The 23,943-nt window shown below is 37.1% G+C and overlaps 3 protein-coding genes across 3 annotated transcripts in view; all 3 read left to right on the top strand.

Annotated features, from left to right (window-relative positions):
* LOC134819273 (protein O-glucosyltransferase 2-like) overlaps window positions 1-23,943 on the top strand; it is a 79,693-nt gene that overhangs the window by 277 nt on the left and 55,473 nt on the right. The window lies entirely within an intron of this gene.
* On the top strand, window positions 1,331-21,361 carry LOC134819274 (transmembrane protein 115-like). The gene is made up of 6 exons (XM_063829118.1): window positions 1,331-1,360; window positions 15,719-15,801; window positions 15,954-16,504; window positions 16,712-16,813; window positions 18,713-18,851; window positions 20,679-21,361. The coding sequence occupies exons 2-6, from the start codon at window positions 15,721-15,723 to the stop codon at window positions 20,772-20,774; spliced, it is 969 nt and encodes a 322-aa protein (XP_063685188.1). The 5' UTR covers window positions 1,331-1,360; window positions 15,719-15,720; the 3' UTR covers window positions 20,775-21,361.
* LOC134819878 (probable inactive tRNA-specific adenosine deaminase-like protein 3) lies at window positions 12,719-13,843 on the top strand. The gene has a single exon (XM_063830030.1). The coding sequence runs from the start codon at window positions 12,736-12,738 to the stop codon at window positions 13,702-13,704; it is 969 nt and encodes a 322-aa protein (XP_063686100.1). The 5' UTR covers window positions 12,719-12,735; the 3' UTR covers window positions 13,705-13,843.

Here is a 23,943-nt window from a genome sequence, read left to right as displayed (position 1 = left end):
ATATGATATTATTTAAGTTTAATGTTCGCTCCTCTCTTGTTTATTTGATATTGTTAATAGACTCTAGCCCGGTGCGCTTTACTTCGTAGCACTAATTGCTTTGGGCCAGTAACATCCGTCAAACTCCTTTCTTGAAAAGAGCGCTGCTCTTTCTTGAAAAGTGCGCCGCGCACAGGGACTGGTGTGCCAGGTAAAATAATAGTGATGAGCATACTGTAAAGAAATTATCGACATGTATAGAGGACGTTGCTACACGTTGTATACCTTCGTTCCACTAGGTGAAACGAACGTGGGGTCTTGACAATACAGGGGAGCCGTGCACTCGTGCGCGGCGGGTCATACAACATATGACAAGTTTTTAGTCCTTGCAATTGTCCTCATAGCGGAAGGAATATTTTACGCACCTCTAAGTGCTGTCAGAAGGCGAGGAGCACAATATAGTATGTAAACATTTTGAGATTAGGTTCAGTCATCTATAAATTGTGGTTAGCTTTAAGTTATACAATATTATATGTAGATTTGACCTATTTCAATGTGTATGTATTAGTTATCTCTACAGTTGCCTTGAGGATGCTCCTGCCAACTAAGATAACTTCTTCTTTATCTCCTTTTGAATATATCTGTATCAGGCTATTTGCCTTGCTCCTCAATGTAAGTTTTACAGCATACCCTGCTCCTTTTTGTGAATTTACTGTGATATATTTCTATCTACAGGAATAGATACCAGGGATGAGGTTTTAAAATTGGTTGACTTTCCGGGCATCTAATTCTGTATTAGGATTACATTAACTATGAAAATTTTTGGTGCAAATATTTTCGTCAAAATCTGAACTCAGGTCACGAAAATTTGAACACGTCTTACTGCTAAAAGCACCGTGCATATTTGTTTTATTTCAAGTATAGATATTGATTTTTGCATTTATTTTGATGGGATAATTGATTGTGTACAGAGTCAGTAGTCTATTGTTATTGTAAAACCCATGGTTCATCTTTAGACATTTCAGGAGTTATGATACATTTTAAAGAGTTTTTATGTAAAGATTTTATTTAGCTTATCTTAATTAAATGGACACTTCCGTCTTATTTAAGATTACTGTGTATTGAATATTGATTGATGGTTACTACTTGAGACATTGTAGGTATGTGTTTGCAAAAAATATGACAAAATTGATTCTCTTGAGTTCCCTTATGCTATCATACATTACTGAACAGCACAATGAAGATAATCTGGTCTCTATTATATCTTTTTTATACCTCTATTTTACGCTATATTATTTTGAAGAATACTGTTGGTTGTATAATACATTTTCAATATGCTCCTTAATACTTTCAACACTACTATATAACAAATAATTTGAGTGTTCAGGAATGGTATGTTACAACTCCCCCGAAGGGGCGTACTAAGCTAAGGGTCATCTACATTCTACACTCTATTAGGGTCATCTACACTTTACTAGGGTCATCAACTCTAAAGTCCTAATCCCCTCCAAAACAAAACACTTAACGGGAGCCGACCCCAAGTCGGATCTATTTGGTCAGTATTACTTACATTTGATTTGAAAATGGCGTCAAATACTAGGAAGAATTCAGGTACTCCTAAAACATCTAATAGCTTGTCTCGCAACATTTTAGTCGATCAATCTACAGTGGACAATGAAGATCAGGTAAACAGGAAACATAGGGACAAGAAGAAATGTCCATGTCAACGCTCTTTTAACGGTAAAGTTTACCTCATTGACTGTTCTAAGTGTCATCAAGAGTGGCATGTGGACTGCCTGTCTATGAAGGGTATAACGAGGTCAGCTATCAACTCCATGGTAGAATGGCTGTGCCCATACTGCTTCGTGGCACCAGTATCAACACTGAAGAAACAGAGAGACGAATTTTGTTACAGCTGCAGGAACACAAGGGCTTTGCAACAGGCCAACTCACATTTTGAAGCATCTACAGCTGTTAAGAATCTTGAAACTGTCAGTGCACTTGTGGCATCAGCAAGCTCAGCAGGCTCAGCTCTTGAAAAATTTGACTTCGAACAGTTCTCTAGGAACCTTGACACTCTCTCCCAGTTCGACGTTCACCTTCAACACCTGCTTCTTAAAGAGAACTCCCTTAATGGCCTAAATAATGAAATAAAGCTCCATGACAAATCATTAGAATCAATAAATACCAACATTGCTGAACTACAGAGGGACCTTAAACTTTTAGCATCTAGACCTTCCCCTGAATCATCCCCATCTACAGACTCATCTGAGCAGTTTCTGAAGAGCATCTCAGAACAACTCACCGCACTTTCTGCAAATGAGCCCACTGTAGCTGCAGGCATTGCTGAACTAAAACAGTCTATAAGTTCTATACAGCCATTGCATAACCCTGGTCCTTGCATTCCTCCCAACCTACCTCCTGCACAGCATCCTCGTCCTCCAGCACCACCTGTCCTTCTGCAGCCACCTCATCATGAGCAGAAACCTGTGGAACTGTTCAAAAACGATTATATAGATCAGAAGACTGCGGAAGAACTAGTTGACCTATTTGATTTGAGCAGCACAGACTTCAAAATTGAAAACGAACGCTCCTGCCTATCATATGGGGAACGGTACGATTATCTTGGATCTAAGTCGTCCAAGACACCAAAGGCAATACCACCACCCTTGAGAAAACTCATCGACAGAATCAACAGTGAGTTTTGTTCAGGTGACCAACCTCAGGTTAACAGCTGTTTGGTGAATCGGTTTGACGGCACAAGCAGCACCTTGCCTAGACACTCTGATAACGAGCCTTCTATCCACCCGGAATCAAGTATCTTTACAGTCTCTCTTGGTACTGCATGTCATGTTTCTTTCTCTGATGCTAGTACAGGTATTGATGAGCACAAGCAACTATGTGGCCCAGGATCATTATATGTAATGACTCGTCGTAGCCAAGCACTGTTCCACCATCGTATCGATGCAGGCGAGATAACTGGGCTGCGCTACAGTATAACATTGAGATCAGTCAGTTCCCTGAATAGAAACGCTACATGTATCATTGGGGACTCAAACACCGGCGGACTGAAATTCGGTTCTGATCCTGCCAAGTCATTCGGCAAATGGCTTCCTGGAAAACGATTCTTTGCCCCAACTGTCGATAGTATTGATCCTTATGTGTCCTGTGGCTATAGAAACTGTGTTATATTGTGTGGGGTTAATGACCTGAAACAAACAGCTGATGTAAAAAGCCAAAACGATATTGATATAATCTACAACCATCTAGTTTCAAAAATTGCCCAGATTCAATCTATTAATCCGGGTGTGCATGTATATGTTTGTCCAACAATTCCTTCTAAACGTGCTGATTTAAATAGAAAGCTTATATACTTTAACAGTTTGATTCGATGTAGGCTGCTCCCGTCCAATTTTGGTGTCAGTTATGTGGATGGATTTGATGAGTTCTGTGATAGGGATGGTCTGCTTGACCGCTCTCTCTCTCGCGACCTCAACAAATACCAAAAACCGGACTTCCTTCACCTCAACTGGAGGGGACTAGCAAAGTTAGGTCAATTTATTCGTAACACTGTTCTTCTCAGGATTAACGGTGGTATCGACAAAAGGAAGAGGAGGTCCACAAGGGTAGACGATAGATCCTACAGGGATGCGACTGCTGGAAGAGAAACTGGTCCTGTTGTTCCTGCTGCTGCTAGTCAGGGTCATGTGGATGGTTACCAACCATGACTCCCCTCATTAAGGAGGTATGTCCTGTCTGTTCTAAGAACATAGTCATCGGCCAAACAATAGTTGAATGTTTTCACTGTGACTGCATAATGCACCATAAATGCTATCGCAAATCAAATCCAAATAGCCAATCTAATGAGTTTTACTGTACTCGTTGTATCCATTTAGACAAGGTTAAATACAACCCATTTAAACTACTCACTGACAATGACGACGACGACAACAACCTAGACGAATACACAACTAAAATCTCAAATACTTTAAATGATTGTAACTCATACACTGCATCTGACCTTACAAATATTCTCTGCAACCAAGTAAAGAAACAATCATCTATTCTCTTTCAAAATATTGATGGAAATAAATCAAATTTTGACAACCTTACCATTGAAACCTGTAGGTACAAAACAAAATTCTCCGTAATAGCCCTAGCTGAAACCAACACTGGAAAAGAATTAAGCAATCTATTTCAGCTCGACGGTTATAATAGTTACTATCAGGACACAGCACCTAACAAACAAAAGGGCACTGGAGTAGCCCTTTATGTTGACGATAAATTAAATGCTACTGTAATTGAGAATATATCACAAGTCACAGAACATCTAGAAATACTTGTCTTATCATTAAGTAACGAAGATCAACCTGTTAATGTAGGTGTTTTGTATCGTCCACCAAGTGGCTGTATTTCCCAAGCTCTAGTTGAACTTTCTAACCTTCTTGATCACATGCCGAAGTTTAGTTATCTAGCTGGAGACTTTAATATCGATCTTCATGATAAAGATAACAAAAATGTTCAAAAATATGAAGAAATATTATTCAGTAAAGGATTTTGTCCGTTAATATCTATTGTTACCCACGAAAAACCAGGCTGTAAAGCATCCTGCATAGACAACATTATTACTAACGATATTGAGAATGTGATTACTTCAGGCACCCTAAAAGAACGAATAACTCATCACTCACCTATTTTTAACACATTTAACTGGAATGTTGAAGTCAACTCTGAAAAAACTTCTTTTAAACAATATTACGACTTCTGTCAATCAAATGTTAACGGCTTCCTAGTGGATCTTGAAGATGAGCTTAAAACTAAAACAATCCATAACTTTACTGAATTCCATGACACTTACAAAAACTGCGTCGAAAAATCGTTTAAACTAGAGACCCCGAAAACCTCTAAGAGAACTGTTCAGGTTAACCCTTGGATAACTCCCGGTCTCATTTGCTCAATTAATAATCAGCATAAACTGTACGAAAATTGGGTTGAGATAAGAAATAGAAAATGTAAACTCGGGGAAACTGATAACAAGGGCGGCATTTGCCAGTGCCCTGAATGCTCACTAAAACGTAGTCGCTACCTTATCTACAAAGAATACAGAAAAGTCCTAAAGAAAACACGTCAAACTGTGAAAACAGAATACTTCTCTGGTAAATTTGCTGAAAATAGCGGTGATAGTAAAAAGACCTGGGAACTAATAAATCGTATAAGAGGTAAACGGCGGCGTGAAATAAAGCCGCTGTTCACCATAGACAACGTTAAGATAACAAATAGAAGGATCATAGCAAACGAATTCAATAAATATTTTGTATCATTAGCCTCTGACCTAAATACCGCTTACAATGATCTTGGACAAATTAACATAAACAGTATACCTAGTTTCTATGATTATCTACCGCTTTCAAACACTTCCAGCATTTACATGCATGACTGCACAACAGACGAGGTTAGCAAAATCATATCTGAACTTAAAAATGGCAAGGCAAGTGACATACCGATTCATGTAATTAAGCAGTCCTCTAAAATAGTTACTCCTTTACTCACTGTACTGTATAACGAATGTATGAAAGATGGCATATTTCCAGATGACCTTAAAGTTGGAAGGATTAGTCCCATTTACAAGAAAGATAACCAGGAACTCCTTGAAAACTATAGACCTGTATCAACGCTAGCTGTGTTTGGTAAAATATTTGAAAAGATTATATTCAATAGATTATACAGCTTCTTTCATTCACAGAACTCCTTATATGAAAACCAGTACGGATTCCGTAAAAATCACTCGACCAGTTATGCCCTAAATTACTCAGTGAACCACGTAGAATCTTGCCTCAAGAAAAAACAACACGTTCTTGGAATATTTATTGATCTTAGTAAAGCCTTTGATACAATATCACATGAAAAGTTACTGCATAAGTTAGAAAATTATGGAATCCGTGGAAATGCAAACAACCTTATAGCAAGTTACCTGTCGAACAGATACCAGTATGTCTCAGTATTAGGTGAAGACTCCGAGAAACTTCCAGTAGTCTATGGAGTGCCGCAGGGGAGCTGTCTTGGTCCCTTACTTTTTATTATTTATATTAATGACATCCGTAACTCATCAATTATAGGAAAGTTTATACTATTTGCCGACGACACTAACATATTTATAGAAGACACATGTGTCAAAAGACTATACGAAAAAGGAAATGAAGTTCTATCATTTGTGTACAAGTATATGAAACTAAACTTATTACATATTAACATTAAGAAATGTTGTTTTATTCATTTTAAACCCTCACGGGCCAAAGAGGAAGTAGAAAATGACGAGAACATACTAACTTTAAATAATGTAGTTATTAAAAGAGTTCAAGAAGCTAAATTTCTAGGCGTTATTATTGACGACCAACTTAACTGGAAATCTCATACGCAGTCACTTAACTCAAAACTTAAATGCGAAGTAGGAAAGCTGTGCAGAATACGACACATTGTCCCAAAGCAGTATTATAAGGATTTATATCATACTCTATTTGAATCACATTTAGGATTTGGAATATCTGTGTGGGGTGGTATTAGCAATAACCGACTTGAACCTATCTTTAAAACACAGAAAAAGTGTATAAGAATTCTGTTTGGGGATAGAGAAGCTTACCTAGAGAAGTTTAAAACGTGTGCCCGAACACGACCTGTTGATAAGCAAAGACTGGGGGTGGACTTTTACCAAAAAGAACACTCCAAGCCCTTGTTTAAAACCCACAGGTTGTTGACGGTCCACAATCTGTACAAGTACACTTGTCTCTTAGAACTATTCAAAATTAATAAGTTAGAGGAACCATTATCACTGTACTCATCATTTAACAGGTCACCACGACGAGAGGATTATTTCATTACATCACAACCATCCTCACAATTCATCTACCAATCATCCTACATGTGGAACAGCTGTCGACAAACATCAAGTAAGATAAGTTTTAATACTCCGACAAACGGGTTTAAGAATATATTGAAAATTGCCTTACGAGAATTGCAATTCAAGCATGATACACTTGATTGGTGTGAGCTTAATTTTGCCACAAATGAGCTCAAGTTCTGATTTATGTGAGTTACTAAAATGACCATATATCTTTTCTCATACATACAACCACTGCACTCCAACCAAAAACATTACTTACACCATACTCCACAAATGATATATATATATATATACACAAACACACTAGTGCCGAGCAATCGCACTGTAAAACATGCTCACGATACACTCAAAATTGGAAATATTCAACGGCTTGTATATGAAACTTACACTTACACTCAGTGTACACCCAGTGTTAACTAGTATTACACACTGGTAAACTCTACGTAACGCGCGAAAATAATTATTTTATGGCGTTTTCATTGTCACACCTCACGTCGACGGGATTAAACGCGCGCGCGCGTAACGTCTTATCTTACTGCTATCTCAACGAATAAACACACAACGACTTTGACAATTGACCGACAACTTACCGATTGTGAGTTATGACGGACTTAACTGTATGGGTCAACTACTAAAACTGCATTGTATACTATCTTAATCATTATACTGGACATGAGATGACGAAGTATCTTAAGCAGCACTTTATACCTCCACTTAGAACTTGATTAGTCACAAACAATAGGATCATTATAAATCAATACAATAAAACATCTTGATCAATAAATGCCTAGCAGCACCAGACAGCGGCCGTGTACCTTTTTCGACTCCACGGAGTCCCTGATGGACTTTTGTTTACTTTTGTTAATAGTTTGACCGCAACCTTTCTTTCTCGAAACACAAATCCTACTGTACTTCATTACAGTATTAAGATAATATAAAGCAAATCATGTGAATATATGACTACGAAATAGATCTATAGATTTGTCCATAATATTTAATACCGTATTGATGGTTTTGAATTTTGTATATTGAATTTTAATGTGAAGCGTTTACTCTTCCCCCTCGGCAATTAATTAGAAAGTTAGATTAATGACAATAATTGCCAAATGACGTAGTAGATATAGATGTTCAATGTTGTAGAGTGATTTCAAGAGTAGTGGTCCACAGGGGTCCGAAAAAGCCGTACAGGCACTTGGGTCCTTATCCTTGTCACTAGTCCCAATTAGATTCACTTTACACAAAACATGAACGTTTACAATTTAGACGTACACATTGGCACGATATTTATTAGAAAGCAAACAGTATAAAATAATACGTGCGTGCGCGGCTTGAGCCGCGCCGCATAACAATTTATGCGTTTAGGGGCTGGAGTACGCGTGTTTACAGATTAATGAATTGTTGCATTGTAAATATTTAAAGTTGACGATATATTATGATTTAATAGTAAATTTTTGAAAGCTGGCTTTGGACTTAGGTAAATTATAACTTATTTATTTTAAAGAAAAAACCACGTATAGTTTTAAATTTACAAAGTCGTATAACTATAATCAAGTTAATCCTGTTTTCAAGAATGCGCGGCTTTGGCGGCCAGTTATTGACTTGTACATAAAATTGAATTTTAAATAGAAATGTGAATGTATTAAAATTTAAAACTTTCAAAACGGAGGCTTATAAATATTATTATATTATAATTGTAAAATAAAGGATAAAATTTTAAATTTGTTTCGCTAAAAAAAATTTGTTTCGCTACATGCTCCTGCACTGCTTGCGTCCAGAGGGTGATAACTTGATATATCACATAAATATCTTACCAGTGCCATAATCTAGGCTATAGAGGATGTTCTCATCACAGATGGAGATTAATACTTGTGGGGAACAACCAGATACTCATGGAGAAATATTGAATGCATTAATACCTGAGAACACGTAAGTCAATTTTTCAAAAAATAAAAGTCTGAAAGATAACATCTGAGGAAAGCTTTGATTTTTACACAATTAGTATTATATATAATTTAATGTAGTGAAAAATGTTATCAGAAATCAGTTAATCATAATAAGAGTATGTATGTAAGCTTGATACCTTTGTCAATAAAGAAGTCAATTATTTGACTGTTTTGCAATGCAATGTAAAATACATATGATTTGATTTCAAATCATATAATGGTTTATTCCCTAAAATATAAATACTTTCAGTAACATTGATACATTACAGATTGGATATGGTTGAGTCAGTTTTTCTCTTCTGTAATTTTCTTATGTTGGCTTGGTCTTTGCTTGCTGGTTATTACTTCAGAGAGAGAGAAAGAATAATACCTATGTCCCCTCCACCTCCTGGTGCATATATCCACCCTGTATTTAGTAAACTAATTACTTATGAAAATATTTACGAGGTGTTTGAGAGTATTGCCCAGAATTATGAAACTGCAACACTCCGAGATATCAGTGTGTACAGTTCCCCATTGAGTGCTCCATTTAAAAGCTCTAAACCTGGAATTCGCCGTTACTTGCAGCAGCAATTTTCCCCTGTGGATTATCATGCTTTTGTTGTTTTTCAAACAAGTGATGGAATGTGGTGGGCACTTGACAAAATGGTGGAAGGAATTTTTGTTAGTTGGGGAAAAAGTTTTTATTCGGTTTTATTTAACTTTAACATGACACCTCGTCCTAATCCTATCTTCCGGCTAGCTCATGACTCTTCAACTGCTTCAATCGAAAAGTTAGTCCGCTGTCTGGATAATACCTTGCCACAAAATCTATATGATCCTTTTACAAGTAACTGCCAACATTTTACAAAATTGATGTTTGATAAGCTTGCTGAAGATAAATCTTGGGGACTCAAGACACCTGCTGATATAACAAGTCCCTTAATATTGTTTAGTAACAGTGGATATCCTTTTTATGGGATGTTATTTTGTGTATCTGTCATCTTTGAAATATGTCTTCTGCTTAATAACAATAACGGAAATGGAGCATCCTTTTACTATCAAAGTGTAGTGTTTACATTGATTCTGGTCTCATTTTTAATCCTGTTGCATTTTATTGATAAGGTTGATGAGGACACATTTTATATTATAGGTATACTGATAGTAATGTTATTACTCAGTCTTCTTATAGTGGAGGCAATATTTTGTACGCCTTTTGGTGCTATTAGAAAACGGGTCATTGCAGTATGGTTCTATGTGAGATCTGGTTCTACTTTCTACAAATTATGGTTACCACTATGTTTTGGGTTGCTTTATACGACAATCATGTTTGGAATGGTATTACATCTTCCTCTGGATATCCTACGGAATTACCTGCCTACTTACATAACATCAGCATTGTTTCCTTCACAGGATAATAGTCTCCGGTTAAAGAATGTTGTCACTTGGTATGTTGCTACTTTGGTATACTTTTATTTACAAGAGCAGTATTATCTTTAAATTTCTTCACCTGAAATCATTTTCAAATCAATTCATGAATCATTGTAAATGTTCGAGAAGTGTTGACATCACTTTCAAATGATTTCGTCAGATTTAATTTTACCACCGAATTGAAAAATACTCCTATCTGATATTATATGTATTGACTGATATAAGGGTTCCATTTTGTGTAGTTCATGATATGTTTCGTAATTTTTTATATATTATAATTTTTGATAGAATAAAAGCCCCCTTATTAAGGATCAAGATGATATGTTTGCATGGCTGCCGTTTTGATAAGTGCAAATGTTCTGAGCACGTGAACCCAGTGGCGTAACTTAGGGCCCCGCAGACCCCGCTGTGCGGGGGGGGCGCCGTATAAGGGGGGCGCAATTTTCCTGAATTTTAGGCCCTTTCACTGAAAAAACGCCTTGTTTGTGTATTTCCCTGTCCAATTTAGCGTTCGGCCGACACGAAAAAAATATTTGGGGTACCCTTTTTTGCTTCAGGGGGCGCAAAAAGCTGTAGGGGGGCGAGAAAAAAAGTACCCGACCTTTTTTTTTTTTTTTTTTTTTTTTTTTTTTTTTAGGGACCAAAAATTTTAGGGGGGCGCTTTTCGTCACTGAGCGGGGGGGCGCCAACAAGCAAAGTTTCGCCACTGCGTGAACCCCTTTGTTCTGTTTCCTATGATCCGATGTAACGAAGATTTCCTGCCTAATTTGTGTGTTTCTGGTTGTGTCCGAATAAAAAATATTTTGTACAGTGTTTCATATGTATGAATTTTGAATGATAATATTGGATATACCCACTTCCTTTTGATGTGAATTTTAAAGTTTAATTGACTTTCTCGTTCAACCCAACTTTTGTATCTAATATTTATGAGAGTAAAATACAGCTTTGTTTTAATATGTTGATAATCTGTATGTTTTGTAATAATTAATGATCCACGCATCAAAAAACTCTCAACGTTTCCTTAAACTAATAACCTACTAATAATATGATAATGTAATACTGTTCAGTAGGTTGTGAGTTATGAAGTTTCATATCGAAGGAAAACTATCAGAGTTCTTACATGGTTGTGACAAAAAGTTCACAGAGGATACTGAAATATCATACGAAGATCTAAAACAACAGTGGATAAAGCACAGGGATAGCCAGAACAAATTTTCATGTCTATTCGAACTACTGCAAGGGAGTGATATTGAGTGGGCAAACTTTTACCCTCAGAAAAAGGTTAAAACCCCTGAAGAGATGAAGGCGTACAAGGCACGGTTACAGCAGCTGGAGTATCAGCAACTTACAAAAGGCATGGACAAAAAAACTGATGAGTATTTTAAGGTTAGAACTGGAGGTGGATTTTGGAAACATATCAGTGATAAGACAAATTGTTTGATTCACAAGCTTTCAGATAATTTGTGTTAGTATCAAAATCAGCTAGGTAAGAATTTGAAAGAAACTTTATAAGGGTTTTTCCAACAATTATTATTCGGACGGAATCACAGACCAACGTGCATGCAGCCAAAACTCTTTGACGACATGATCTTATAGTTATAGGTGCATAGTTACGCCAGATTGTATTTCAATTAGTAGTCGAAATAAAAAACCTACGTAGATCAAGATTTTAATGCAGCTTACTGGTATGCAATATTAAAACTATTTCAGGGATCTCATAAAAGAGAAGTCAGCGCTGTGATAAACTGTTTTATAACCGTGGCTGGAATGTTCATCGCATTTTACGCTCTCACAAGTTCTATAGGGTGCCAGCCAGTAACCTGTATTTGTTCGGGACTAACTGCTGCACTTGGAATTGCTGCTATCGAACTGTATTATCTTCTAAGGACATTGTGATCTTCTAAGTTGCATTAAATGTTACTGATAAATTTGATTATTTTTGTGAATTTACCAAATTTGCCAGTTTTGATAATTTGATTTTGTTATTATTTAAATTGTAAATGTTTACCTGTGATGGGTTGGCATATTTCAGGTCTCGAGTGCTTTACAAAATATTACTTTCTAATGTTTTGATGCAATAGTACTGATTTTGGCAATTTAGCATAAAATACTATTATTGATCACCTTTTTATATTATAAGTTTATGTTGAAGAGGCCTCAAGTTTGTCACGAAATTGAAGATTTATAAATTTGACATAATGAATGCGTCTTTTATTAGTTATGATTGGCACTCAATAACTGAAAGGTGTGGAATGTCAGTGAGAAAAATTTGCCTTGCAATTTAAATTATAATTCTGTGGTTTACCGTATATTTTAACTTGTTTACAATAAAATTTTGTTTCTGTCCGTGCATATTGTGCATAGCATACATTGTCAATTGAGGTCATTTATTTGGCTACTATTCTATAAGAAATAAAACTTCAAATAAATTTCTACGATAGGAAACAAATGATTAGATATAGATTAGATACTTTCTAGAGTAAATAACCATTTTCAGATCAAATAATGATAAAAGCATTTCTCCCTGACTCAGTACTGGACCGCACCTCACCTTCAGAATCTGCTATTGCTCTCCGCGTACTCAACAGAACACTACTGAGCTCTCTTATCCGAGTGGTAACCACCCAGTTCCCCTTACCTTCATTTAAACGGGTCATCCAGCGCGATAATTCCTGCCTACTTCTTATCTGTAAAGTATCTCAGCTACAGTCCCAGTTTGAAAACCCTGAGGAGATATCAGTTGCTACATCAAACCACTTGATAAGTATTCTCAATAATCCTGATAAAGGTATTTCGCCTGGTGACTTACTTCTTGTGACAGTACCTTCTTGTTTGCCTCTAATAGAGGCACAAAGGAAGAGCTGTCAATGGCCTGTTTCTTTTCATCCTAATAGAGAACTTGAAAATAAGATAGCAGGGCTGAATTTCAGTAAAGACGAGAAATTGTTGATAATAAACAGGGTGTCAAATCTTTTAACACAGTGTAAAGAAGCATCCGTCAGAACAAATTTATCAGTGAATTTTGTAATAGTAGTTAATCCTAAGACAGGGGAAGTGATAGCTACATCTTCTACTTGCACAGACAGCTTGTTGGGACATGCCACTATGAAAGTTGTAGATAAGATATCTCTGAGACAAAATAAACGAAACCTTATCTCTTCAGAAAGTCCATGTGATTTAACGTCATGCAATGGTAATGGCAAGCGTGGACCGGAACATGTTTCACAGCCTGTGAAGAAGACTAAAACGGACCCTTCTGTTCCTGATGATTATCTTTGTACTGGATATGATATTTACCTTGCTATCGAGCCATGTGTCATGTGCACTATGGCTCTTGTTCACTCCCGGATTAAAAGAATATTTTTTGGGAAACGCAGGGAGGATTTCGGAGGTCTTATTGAAGCAAAATTACACGAAATTTCTGCGCTGAATCACAGCTTCGAGGTTTATAATGTTTCGATAACTGGAGATTAAGAAGTCCAAACTCCAAGTCCGGTACCATGATTTTATATTATATTCTACTGTTTTCATTGGATTTTTACATTGCTTCAGTCGAATTCATGACTCCTTTAAAGATCCTTTTTAAACATTTGTCCTTTGGGTGGAGCAAATTTTATTTATGTGATTGATTACTTTACTTTCTGCTAAAGTTGTCATTATTACATTGATCAATATTCAAGATTAATGAATCTGTTAATGCAAATAATGAAATAATACCACATACAATATAATGTTCCTAAATAAACAATGAACATCTAAATCTAACATTGACATTTGACAACTACTGTTAAATTCTCACAAAACGCAAACCCTCAGGTACAATGCATTTATCCAATGTTCTCACACGCTCCTCCAAGCGGCTCCTACAACGATGCATATCCAGCGGTTGTCAGTACAACACCAAACACAAGATAAATCCACCACAATTTCGTAACATGGTAAAAGCAACCGCACATGATAGTCAGGAGGTAGGCTTCCTCAAACTACGGAAACACATAAGTCTATTATTTGGGGGTGTTTGTGGGTCTCAGCCTGTTCCTGGGGATCCCAACAGTTGCTTTGTGAGCTTTAAAGATAGTGTTCATAGATATCATGCTGTTAATTCACGTGTTGTTAACTACACGTTTGAACCAATCACACCTTATTCCTCAACATACGATCACAGGTTGTTTCCTTATATAGCAGTTGTTTCCGTAGCATCACACTTTGATTATAAGTCTGTTGTGAGGTATGTTGAAGAGAAAGCCGGCCAACCTGACTCATTTGATCATTCTAACATGCGGGGTAAAAAGTCTGTCAGAAACATTTTCTTCTCATTTTGGGACTACGAGATATACCGGAGAGTTGTTCCTGATGATTCAGTGCACAGAATTCCAGGAGATATTGTGCTACCAAGAAAACGTAGAGGGAGCATCCCTAATGAGCCTGTGAAAGATGCTCTATTATACAGCTACTTACCCTTGTATTTGAATGAGGATCTTTCAACCATGATCAACTCGATCGTCATTGAATGGGAGTCATTCAAGAAAGTTGACTGTTCAATAATATTCAAGATTTTTGAAACAATCGGTACTGTGAAGGGCTTTGAAAGCGCGGGTAAAAACAAAGTGCGAGTTCACTTTGCCAAAATACGTGTGTCCCAGCTCTTCTCTGCATTCCATCAGCAGTCTCTACTAGGTAGAGGACTGATGATTGTATCTTTAAAAGATAAAGGATGGAAGGATGCCGGGGTTATTGTTTATATTCCCCATACTGAAGACAATCCCATCGTTGAAAAGAAACTTCTCCCTTTCATTAAAAGAAATAGTATTTGTCTTCACAATATTGATCCTGACACTGATTATGGAAGATGTAAAGTTGATAGGGACAATGTTCATTTTGTGGGAAGTATTTTCGATTTCATGGGCTGTAATCCTGGTTTTATATCTGCAACATATTTTCCAGAGGAGAAACAGATGCATGTTCTATTTGAACATGCAGCGTATGTGAACATGATGGTTGACGTTGTTAATAAAAGTAATGTATTTAGTTTACAAAATAAAATCAGGGCAGAGCCCCTTAGTGATCTCTCAAATAAAAGTGAAGGTTTTAAATCTACCATTTAAATGGTCCATCTACTGCAGAGGCAATCCTATTTCGCACTTTACCCGCACTTTACCCCCACTTTACCCGCACTTTACCCAAGCTGTTCGTAATTTTGTTTGAAAATTAATAAATTATTTCAGTGTTTCTCGTAACTTGTGTCTGAATCTGATATAAAAGTTTTGTATTTTTTAAGATACAGCGGGTACATGATATTTTCTGCAATTTTCACAATTTAACTTGTAAATAAAAAACGATGATTTCTCGGGTACATTGATATTATGTAAACTCTATCCAACACTAATAAACCCACAACCAGTTACAGTATGTTCATATTAATTACCGTCAAAGCTTGAAATAGCAAACTATTCAAGTACTCAATGCTAATTAAACTTACTTGCTTAGTAGATGTCACAAAGCAATGTATTCATGCAGCCCATTGCTTCCCTGCAACAGATTCAGAGTAAAATCAGAATAACACCGAGTGTTGTGAGTGTTTGTTAAAATTAAAATTGTTGTTAAATTTCCTTCAAGCACATCTCAAATCTCAATGACGTTAAATTTATTATTCAATTGATTAATTATTTAATGATTATTTAAAACTTTAACTTAAACCACATGACCACTATAAAAACACTCAGGCTGGTGTCAGTGGTGTGTACATCCTATTCTACCTGATAACAGAGCTGCTCCACGCGCACAACTCCCACGCACTAGAGTTCACCCCTGCGGAAGTGTTCACTGGGCGGGTATGGCAACTTGTTACAGCGGGGTTTACTGAGAAGTATCTGATATGTGTAGTGTTTAACCTGTCCCTGCTAGCAGTCAGTAACCGCTTTTTGGAACCTGTTTGGGGCACTCTGGAGTATATCAAGTTTATCGTGGTTATCAACATTGCCGCCTACTCCATGAATCTGGTCATATATTTCGTGGGGTATGTTGCACTCCGGGAAGAGAGTTTCCTTTACGCGCCCTTCAGCGGGGGACAAGGTCTACTGGGAGGTATTCTGGTGGGGTTGAAGCAGCTGATACCTGATCATGTGATGGTGCGCGCGGTGCCAGCAGTGCGCGTCAGACATCTCCCGCTCTGCTCATTTATAGCTGCTTTATTTCTTATGTTGATCAGAGTTTCGGGGTTGAGGTATCTTACTGTTACTATTGGGGGACTTGCTTCTTCGTGGATATATCTCAGGTTATTGTTATGGTTTATTTAGTAGCAATTAGTTTATTTATTAATTATTGGATGCTTGGACTAACACTGAAATTTAATGTTTACGCCTTCAATTCTTGTACATGAAGATCGTACCACCGATATGGACGTTAACTTAGCAAAAATCTCTAAAATAGTTTGCGATCTCATTCTACAAAAGTGTTAGAGTTAACAATTGGAATATTTCAGGTATTTCCAGATCAGGGACTCTGGCAGAGGTGATTTCTCTGACGCTCTTTCCCTCGCGTCATTCTTCCCTGAGTCTGCTCAACCTCACGTCATAAAATACAGGTTAGTTCCAGTTGGGTATTAGTAAATAGGTTAGTTTAGTTTGTGTATTGGTCTTAAATAAACCTTGTGTAAAACTTGTTCCAGACCACACGTTCAGTGACTTTAGATAGGGGGGGGGGGGGCCAATGGCATAAATGGAGAAAATGGAGAATTACTCATAGGTTTTTCCATTTTCTCCATAGAAATAGTCTCCATTTTATGCCATTTTATGCCATTTTATGCCATTGAAAACCTGAAAAATTTAGAATTTCGAGAAAAATTATTTTTAAAAAAGATATTTTTGGCCAATAATGAACAGAGTATCATGAAACATGGAGAAAAGTGGTTTTCAGAAAAACTTTGAAAAATTTTGACTTAGAAAATGTTCGGTCCGAGTCATTTACGATACGTACCTCCCGTATCGAGAGCTCCCGATTCCCAGCTCGTGTTGCAAAGGGGAGGCCTGCCTTCCGAGATCGCATTACCTCGAGTCCAAAATTGTGTATCGAGGGGAAGGTGTGGACTTCGAAAAGCCGAAAAAATATTTTCGGCAAATAATGAACAGGGTAGCATGAAACGTGGAGAAAAGCGGTTTTCAGAAAAAATTTGAAAAATGCTGGCTTAGAAAATGTTCGGTCCGAGTCATTTTCGATACGTACCTCCCGTATCGAGAGCTCCCGATTCCCAGCTCGTGTTGCAAAGGGGAGGCCTGCCTTCCGAGATCGCATTACCTCGAGTCCAAAATTGTGTATCGAGGGGAAGGTGTGGACTTCGAAAAACCGAAAAAATATTTCGGCAAATAATGAACAGAGTAGCATGAAACGTGGAGAAAAGCGGTTTTCAGAAAAAATTTGAAAAATTTTGACCGAAAAAATATTTTCGGCTTAAAATGAACAAGGTAGCATGAAACGTGGAGAAAAGTGTTTTTCAGAAAAACTTTGAAAAATTTTGACTTAGAAATTACCCCTCGGTACACAATTTTGGACTCGAGGCTTCCCCCTGCTGATGCGATCTCGGAAGGCAGGCCTCCCCTTTGCAACAAGAGCTCGGAATCGGGAGCTCTCGATACGAGAGGTACGTATCGAGAATGACTCGGGCCGAAAATTTTTAAGTCAACATTTTTCAAAGTTTTTCTAAAAACCACTTTTCTCCACGTTTCATGCTACCCTCTTCATTATAAGCCGAAAATATTTTTTTGGTTTTTCGGTTTATCGAAGTCTGCACCTACCCCTCGATACACAAATTTGGACTCGAGGCTTCCCCCTGGTAATGCGATCTCGGAAGGCAGGCCTCCCCTTTGCAGTGCGAGCTTGTTTCGACTGTCGAGGATGTAGGTCTCACTTCTCAGTGCCTATTACTCTCCCCTATTACTCACTCCTGCTGTAGCCTGTAGAAATAACTTTACACTAGGCTTGAGTAATTATGAGTTTGCCTGAAGTGTGCCTCTACTAACCTAGTATAAGCATCTAGTAGCCTACTATGAGCTTTCATAAGCTTGTTACGCCCCTAGTAAGCGTAAATAAACATGTTAGGATGTCCAATTTAGGTGTTAAATGGTGTTAAAGATGAAATTTCGAAGACAAAATTCATGGCATAAAATGGAGAAAATGGAGAATTACTCATGGGTTTTTCCATTTTCTCCATAGAAAAAGTCTCCATTTTATGCCATTTTATGCCATTTTATGCCATTGGCCCCCCCCCCCCTAGATAGGGCCCTATCATAAAGGGGGGGGGGGGTGCCGGGGGTGCCACGCCCTATCATAACACAATAGATCTTAGCTCTAAGTGTAATATAGGTTCAATTTGCTTTAACTTTGAAAACAAATTTGTAAAATAGCAAAACATGTAATTTACGAAAAATCAGCTGTAAATCTTAACTTTTCTCTCTCATCAAAAAATTAAAACCAATCTCCCTCACAGTTCAGCAGTGAGTTCGGTGGTAGATGGAATGTTACAAAAACGTCAAGCCAGCAAAACAGTGGACCTGAAAACCTTCTCTACTAACGTTAACATTATAACAGATCCTGTTTCTGAGCGCAGACGTCAGCTAGCCCTTCAAGTTAGTTTCAGTAGTTGTCAGCTAGCCCTTCAAGTTAGTTTCAGTAATTGTCAGCTAGCACTTCAAGTTAGTTTCAGTAATTGTCAGCTAGCCCTTCAAGTTAGTTTCAGTAGTTGTCAGCTAGCCCTTCAAGTTAGTTTCAGTAGTTGTCAGCTAGCCCTTCAAGTTAGTTTCAGTAGTTGTCAGCTAGCCCTTCAAGTTAGTTTCAGTAATTGTCAGCTAGCCCTTCAAGTTAGTTTCAGTAATTGTCAGCTAGCCCTTCAAGTTAGTTTCAGTAGTTGTCAGCTAGCCCTTCAAGTTAGTTTCAGTAATTGTCAGCTAGCCCTTCAAGTTAGTTTCAGTAATTGTCAGCTAGCCCTTCAAGTTAGTTTCAGTAATTGTCAGCTAGCCCTTCAAGTTAGTTTCAGTAGTTGTCAGCTAGCCCTTCAAGTTAGTTTCAGTAATTGTCGGCTAGCACTTCAAGTTAGTTTCAGTAATTGTCAGCTAGCCCTTCAAGTTAGTTTTAGTAGTTGTCAGCTAGCCCTTCAAGTTAGTTTCAGTAATTGTTAGCTAGCCCTTCAAGTTAGTTTCAGTAGTTGTCAGCTAGCCCTTCAAGTTAGTTTCAGTAATTGTCAGCTAGCGGGCTAGCCCTTCAAGTTAGTTTCAGTAGTTGTCAGCTAGCCCTTCAAGTTAGTTTCAGTAGTTGTCAGCTAGCACTTCAAGTTAGTTTCAGTAGTTGTTAGCTAGCCCTTCAAGTTAGTTTCAGTAGTTGTCAGCTAGCCCTTCAAGTTAGTTTCAGTAGTTGTTAGCTAGCCCTTCAAGTTAGTTTCAGTAGTTGTCAGCTAGCCCTTCAAGTTAGTTTCAGTAGTTGTTAGCTAGCCCTTCAAGTTAGTTTCAGTAGTTGTCAGCTAGCCCTTCAAGTTAGTTTCAGTAGTTGTTAGCTAGCCCTTCAAGTTAGTTTCAGTAGTTGTCAGCTAGCACTTCAAGTTAGTTTCAGTAGTTGTTAGCTAGCCCTTCAAGTTAGTTTCAGTAGTTGTCAGCTAGCCCTTCAAGTTAGTTTCAGTAATTGTCAGCTAGCCCTTCAAGTTAGTTTCAGTAATTGTCAGCTAGCCCTTCAAGTTAGTTTCAGTAATTGTCAGCTAGCCCTTCAAGTTAGTTTTAGTAGTTTGATAGTTGTTACACTGGTGTTGTGGATGTGACTAGTTTTAGGAGTTACCTTTAACTCGGCCTAAGTGATATCAATTTTTTTTAAATAATTTAACCGAGTTATTGTAAACTAATTTTTTGATGTAGAACAATGATAAGGAGGAGCTTCAGAATGAATTAGTGATTGCGGTGGCTATTATAAAACGTTTATATTCTAAAGCCTCACCTTGTAATATCGATTAAAGTTCAAAGACCCGGACATTCTAACATCATCATAATAGATCTGAAATACAATACATTATATTTCAGATCTATAATGACAGACGCGGAATAACCGTCCGGACGATTATTCCGCGTCCGTCATAATCCGTGATAATGCCGTGTAGGTAACTGTTACACGCGTGTAGGACATCTGTAGATGTGTGTAACTCTATAGTTTATAGTATATAATATCGTAACTGAGGTACAGTGTATTCAAACTACATTTCTATCAAACACAAATGTACATTGTACATGTAAACAATGTACATGAAAACAGTGCATGAAAACAACATAGGGTTATTGGTTGTACTATGTCACATTCAAAAAACTGGCCGGTTCATTCATCACAACATCTCAGATAAAACCTATTCAGCACAATTACAATCCTTATCTCGAACAGATTTAACTAAATTAAATTAATTAATAAATGTAATGATTCAGGCGCTAAACGAGAGATTACAGAAGACTGACGACGTTGACTGGCCCAGCTCGGACAGTGAGCCTGAAGCGACTCCAGCAACTGATGAAATAGTCTGACTCCACTGTAAAACTATTATAGATGAAAGTAAAACCTGGTTTGTATATTTCAGACGCTGATGTTTGACGATTAATCAGTTAATTAATTGACCAATTAATTGATTGGTTAATTGGTATGTTGGTTGGAGGATGATATGATTTGTTACGTTTAGCTCAGTAGAGAATTCAGATGCATGATTTGCATTTTAATTAAGATTAATGGTAATAGTAGGGTTATTTTTATATCTTTACTGTAATTTAGGTTATTTTGTGTGTCTTTAGACTATCACCGCGATAAATAAAGTTTCTTCTGGTATTAAAACATATTTTGGAAAATGTTAGCTTTTTATCGTCTAACACTTCAAAATCCATGATTTTACATAAGTTTATTGCCCTGTTATTTTCATTTGAAGCCTTTGCCCTCAACGAAATGGATAACTTTTTATTCTATTTCAATCTCGTTTCTCATATTGAGTTTTAACTAATAGATGTAGTTCTACATAATATTAAAGACTCAAGTTCTGAAAGTTTTTTGATTTCGAGGTTTCTTTTGCATGAATTGATGTGAATGTGTATTTATTTTATTTAAAATTTGAATTCCGATGAAATTTTGTATTTACTTTCTTCAAGAAACCAGTTAACCAAACGTCATATTGTGAGAGTGGAGGACAGGGTGTTATTTTACAGTATTATGGTTGCGAGCAAACTAACATTTAAACAAAACTAACTAAAATGTGAAATGTGCGAGTGTGCGAGTGTGCGAGTGTGCGAGTATGCGTCTTGTAATTGCAGAACTTTGTTAAAAGAAAGAAGATGTGTCCTATGTGGTTGATACAGTGGTGTTCATTGAACCAGGACACTTATAGTCTATAGAGTACAGAGTGTGACTTTTGTGATAAGAGGTCTTTAAGAGCGCATGTTCGGACTCACTAAAGAAACAAGCTATTAGAAAATAGTCGCACTGACAGTAAGTCTAGTGTAAGTTACTTTCAGTAAGTCTAGTGTAAGTTACTGACAATAAGTCTAGTGTAAGTTACTGACAGTAAGTCTAGTGTAAGTTACTTTCAGTAAGTCTAGTGTAAGTTACTGACAGTAAGTCTAGTGTAAGTTACTTTCAGTAAGTCTAGTGTAAGTTACTGACAGTAAGTATAGTGTAAGTTACTGACAGTAAGTCTAGTGTAAGTTACTGACAGTAAGTCTAGTGTAAGTTACTGACAGTAAGTCTAGTGTAAGTTACTGACAGTAAGTCTAGTGTAAGTTACTGACAGTAAGTATAGTGTAAGTTACTGACAGTAAGTCTAGTGTAAGTTACTGACAGTAAGTCTAGTGTAAGTTACTGACAGTAAGTCTAGTGTAAGTTACTGACAGTAAGTCTAGTGTAAGTTACTGACAGTAAGTCTAGTGTAAGTTACTGACAGTAAGTCTAGTGTAAGTTACTGACAGTAAGTCTAGTGTAAGTTACTGACAGTAAGTCTAGTGTAAGTTACTGACAGTAAGTCTAGTGTAAGTTACTGACAGTAAGTCTAGTGTAAGTTACTGACAGTAAGTCTAGTGTAAGTTACTGACAGTAAGTCTAGTGTGAGGTACTGACAGTAAGTCTAGTGCAAGTTACTGACAGTAAGTCTAGTGTAAGTTACTGACAGTAAGTCTAGTGCAAGTTACTGACAGTAAGTCTAGTGTAAGTTACTGACAGTAAGTCTAGTGTAAGTTACTGACAGTAAGTCTAGTGTAAGTTATTGACAGTAAGTCTAGTGTAAGGTACTGACAGTAAGTCTAGTGTAAGTTACTGACAGTTTAAGTCTAGTGTAAGTTACTGACAGTAAGTCTAGTGTAAGTTACTGACAGTTTAAGTCTAGTGTAAGTTACTGACAGTAAGTCTAGTGCAGTCAAAGCAGGATTAATGAACGAATAGTGTGACATTGGGTTCTCAACCATGAAAATTTAGAAGTCCCTACATGCTGTTCTTTCTGGCTCCATGTGCTAGTTAGGGGTCTGAGGTATCCGAAAAATCATGTTTTGAGTACCCAAAGTGTTCTAGGTGCCAGGAATGAGGTTATTAAAGCGGCGAAAATTACCGATTTTGGACTATTTATGAGCTTTTTTGCCCATTTTCATGAGATAAAGAATCAGGAAAGCTGCTCTAGATGATTGAAATGGTTGCTACCAATGAGGATACACCCAACACACATAAATATTCGTGATATATGTGATTTTAATGAGAAAAATATGATCTCAGGGCCCATTTTATACCAAAATTTGCCAAAACCACTCGCACTTGTCAAAGCTTCCTCATTTTAGACACATTTAATGATTATTATGGTATCTAACTTATGGTGGATCTGATAGGAGTATGTCTTAGCTTCATTTTAAGCCATCAATGAGCATGCTGGTGTGTATAAAAGTACTTTAATCCTCCTGTCCATTGATATAGTCTGGGCAGTGGGCCATGCGCGTGCGTTTACAAACATGAATTTTCTCCCTCAGTATTTATCTAAAGCTTTTAAAGACATGATTTGAATGCTATCCTACTCAGCACATGAGTGCTACATGATGGTGAAAGAATTTCTATAAAAAATCATTAAATGTGGAAGATATGAGGTCATTATATGTGTGTGTGCGCGCACGCGCGCGCGCGTTTACAAACTTGATATCCTCAGTCCTTCCACATATACTGAGATTTTGTTTCAAACTTAATTGACCCTGAACCGAAATTGCCAGAGGAAACAGATAGTGTAACTCAGAAAGACCACAAATGGATAGTTTGTGAGATATTGAGGTTAAACTCCAAAAAATTTACAATGATGTCACACCAGAAAACCCCTATTTTTGGTATATTCAACCTCATATCTCAAACGCGCAGTACTGGATTGAGCTAAACTTGGTCAGGTTTTGTAGCCCTGACTATCCTCGATCATATGGAACAGGAATAAAACTGTTTAGATGTTATATCTTAATTGTATTAGGCACTTAGTTCTGAAAAGTGAGAATGTCATTAATACTGCTTTCACTGAGTGTAAGTTACTGACAGTAAGTCTAGTGTAAGTTACTGACAGTAAGTCTAGTGTAAGTTACTGACAGTAAGTCTAGTGTAAGTTACTGACAGTTAGTCTAGTGTAAGTTACTGACAGTAAGTCTAGTTTAAGTTACTGACAGTAAGTCTAGTGTAAGTTACTGACAGTAAGTCTAGTGT

This window comes from Bolinopsis microptera, chromosome 8 (assembly GCF_026151205.1).
Source record: "Bolinopsis microptera isolate Bmic1 chromosome 8, MBARI_Bmic_1.0, whole genome shotgun sequence".
In the NCBI taxonomy this organism is placed as follows: Eukaryota; Metazoa; Ctenophora; class Tentaculata; order Lobata; family Bolinopsidae; genus Bolinopsis; species Bolinopsis microptera.
This window is presented reverse-complemented; position numbering and strand designations above follow the sequence as displayed.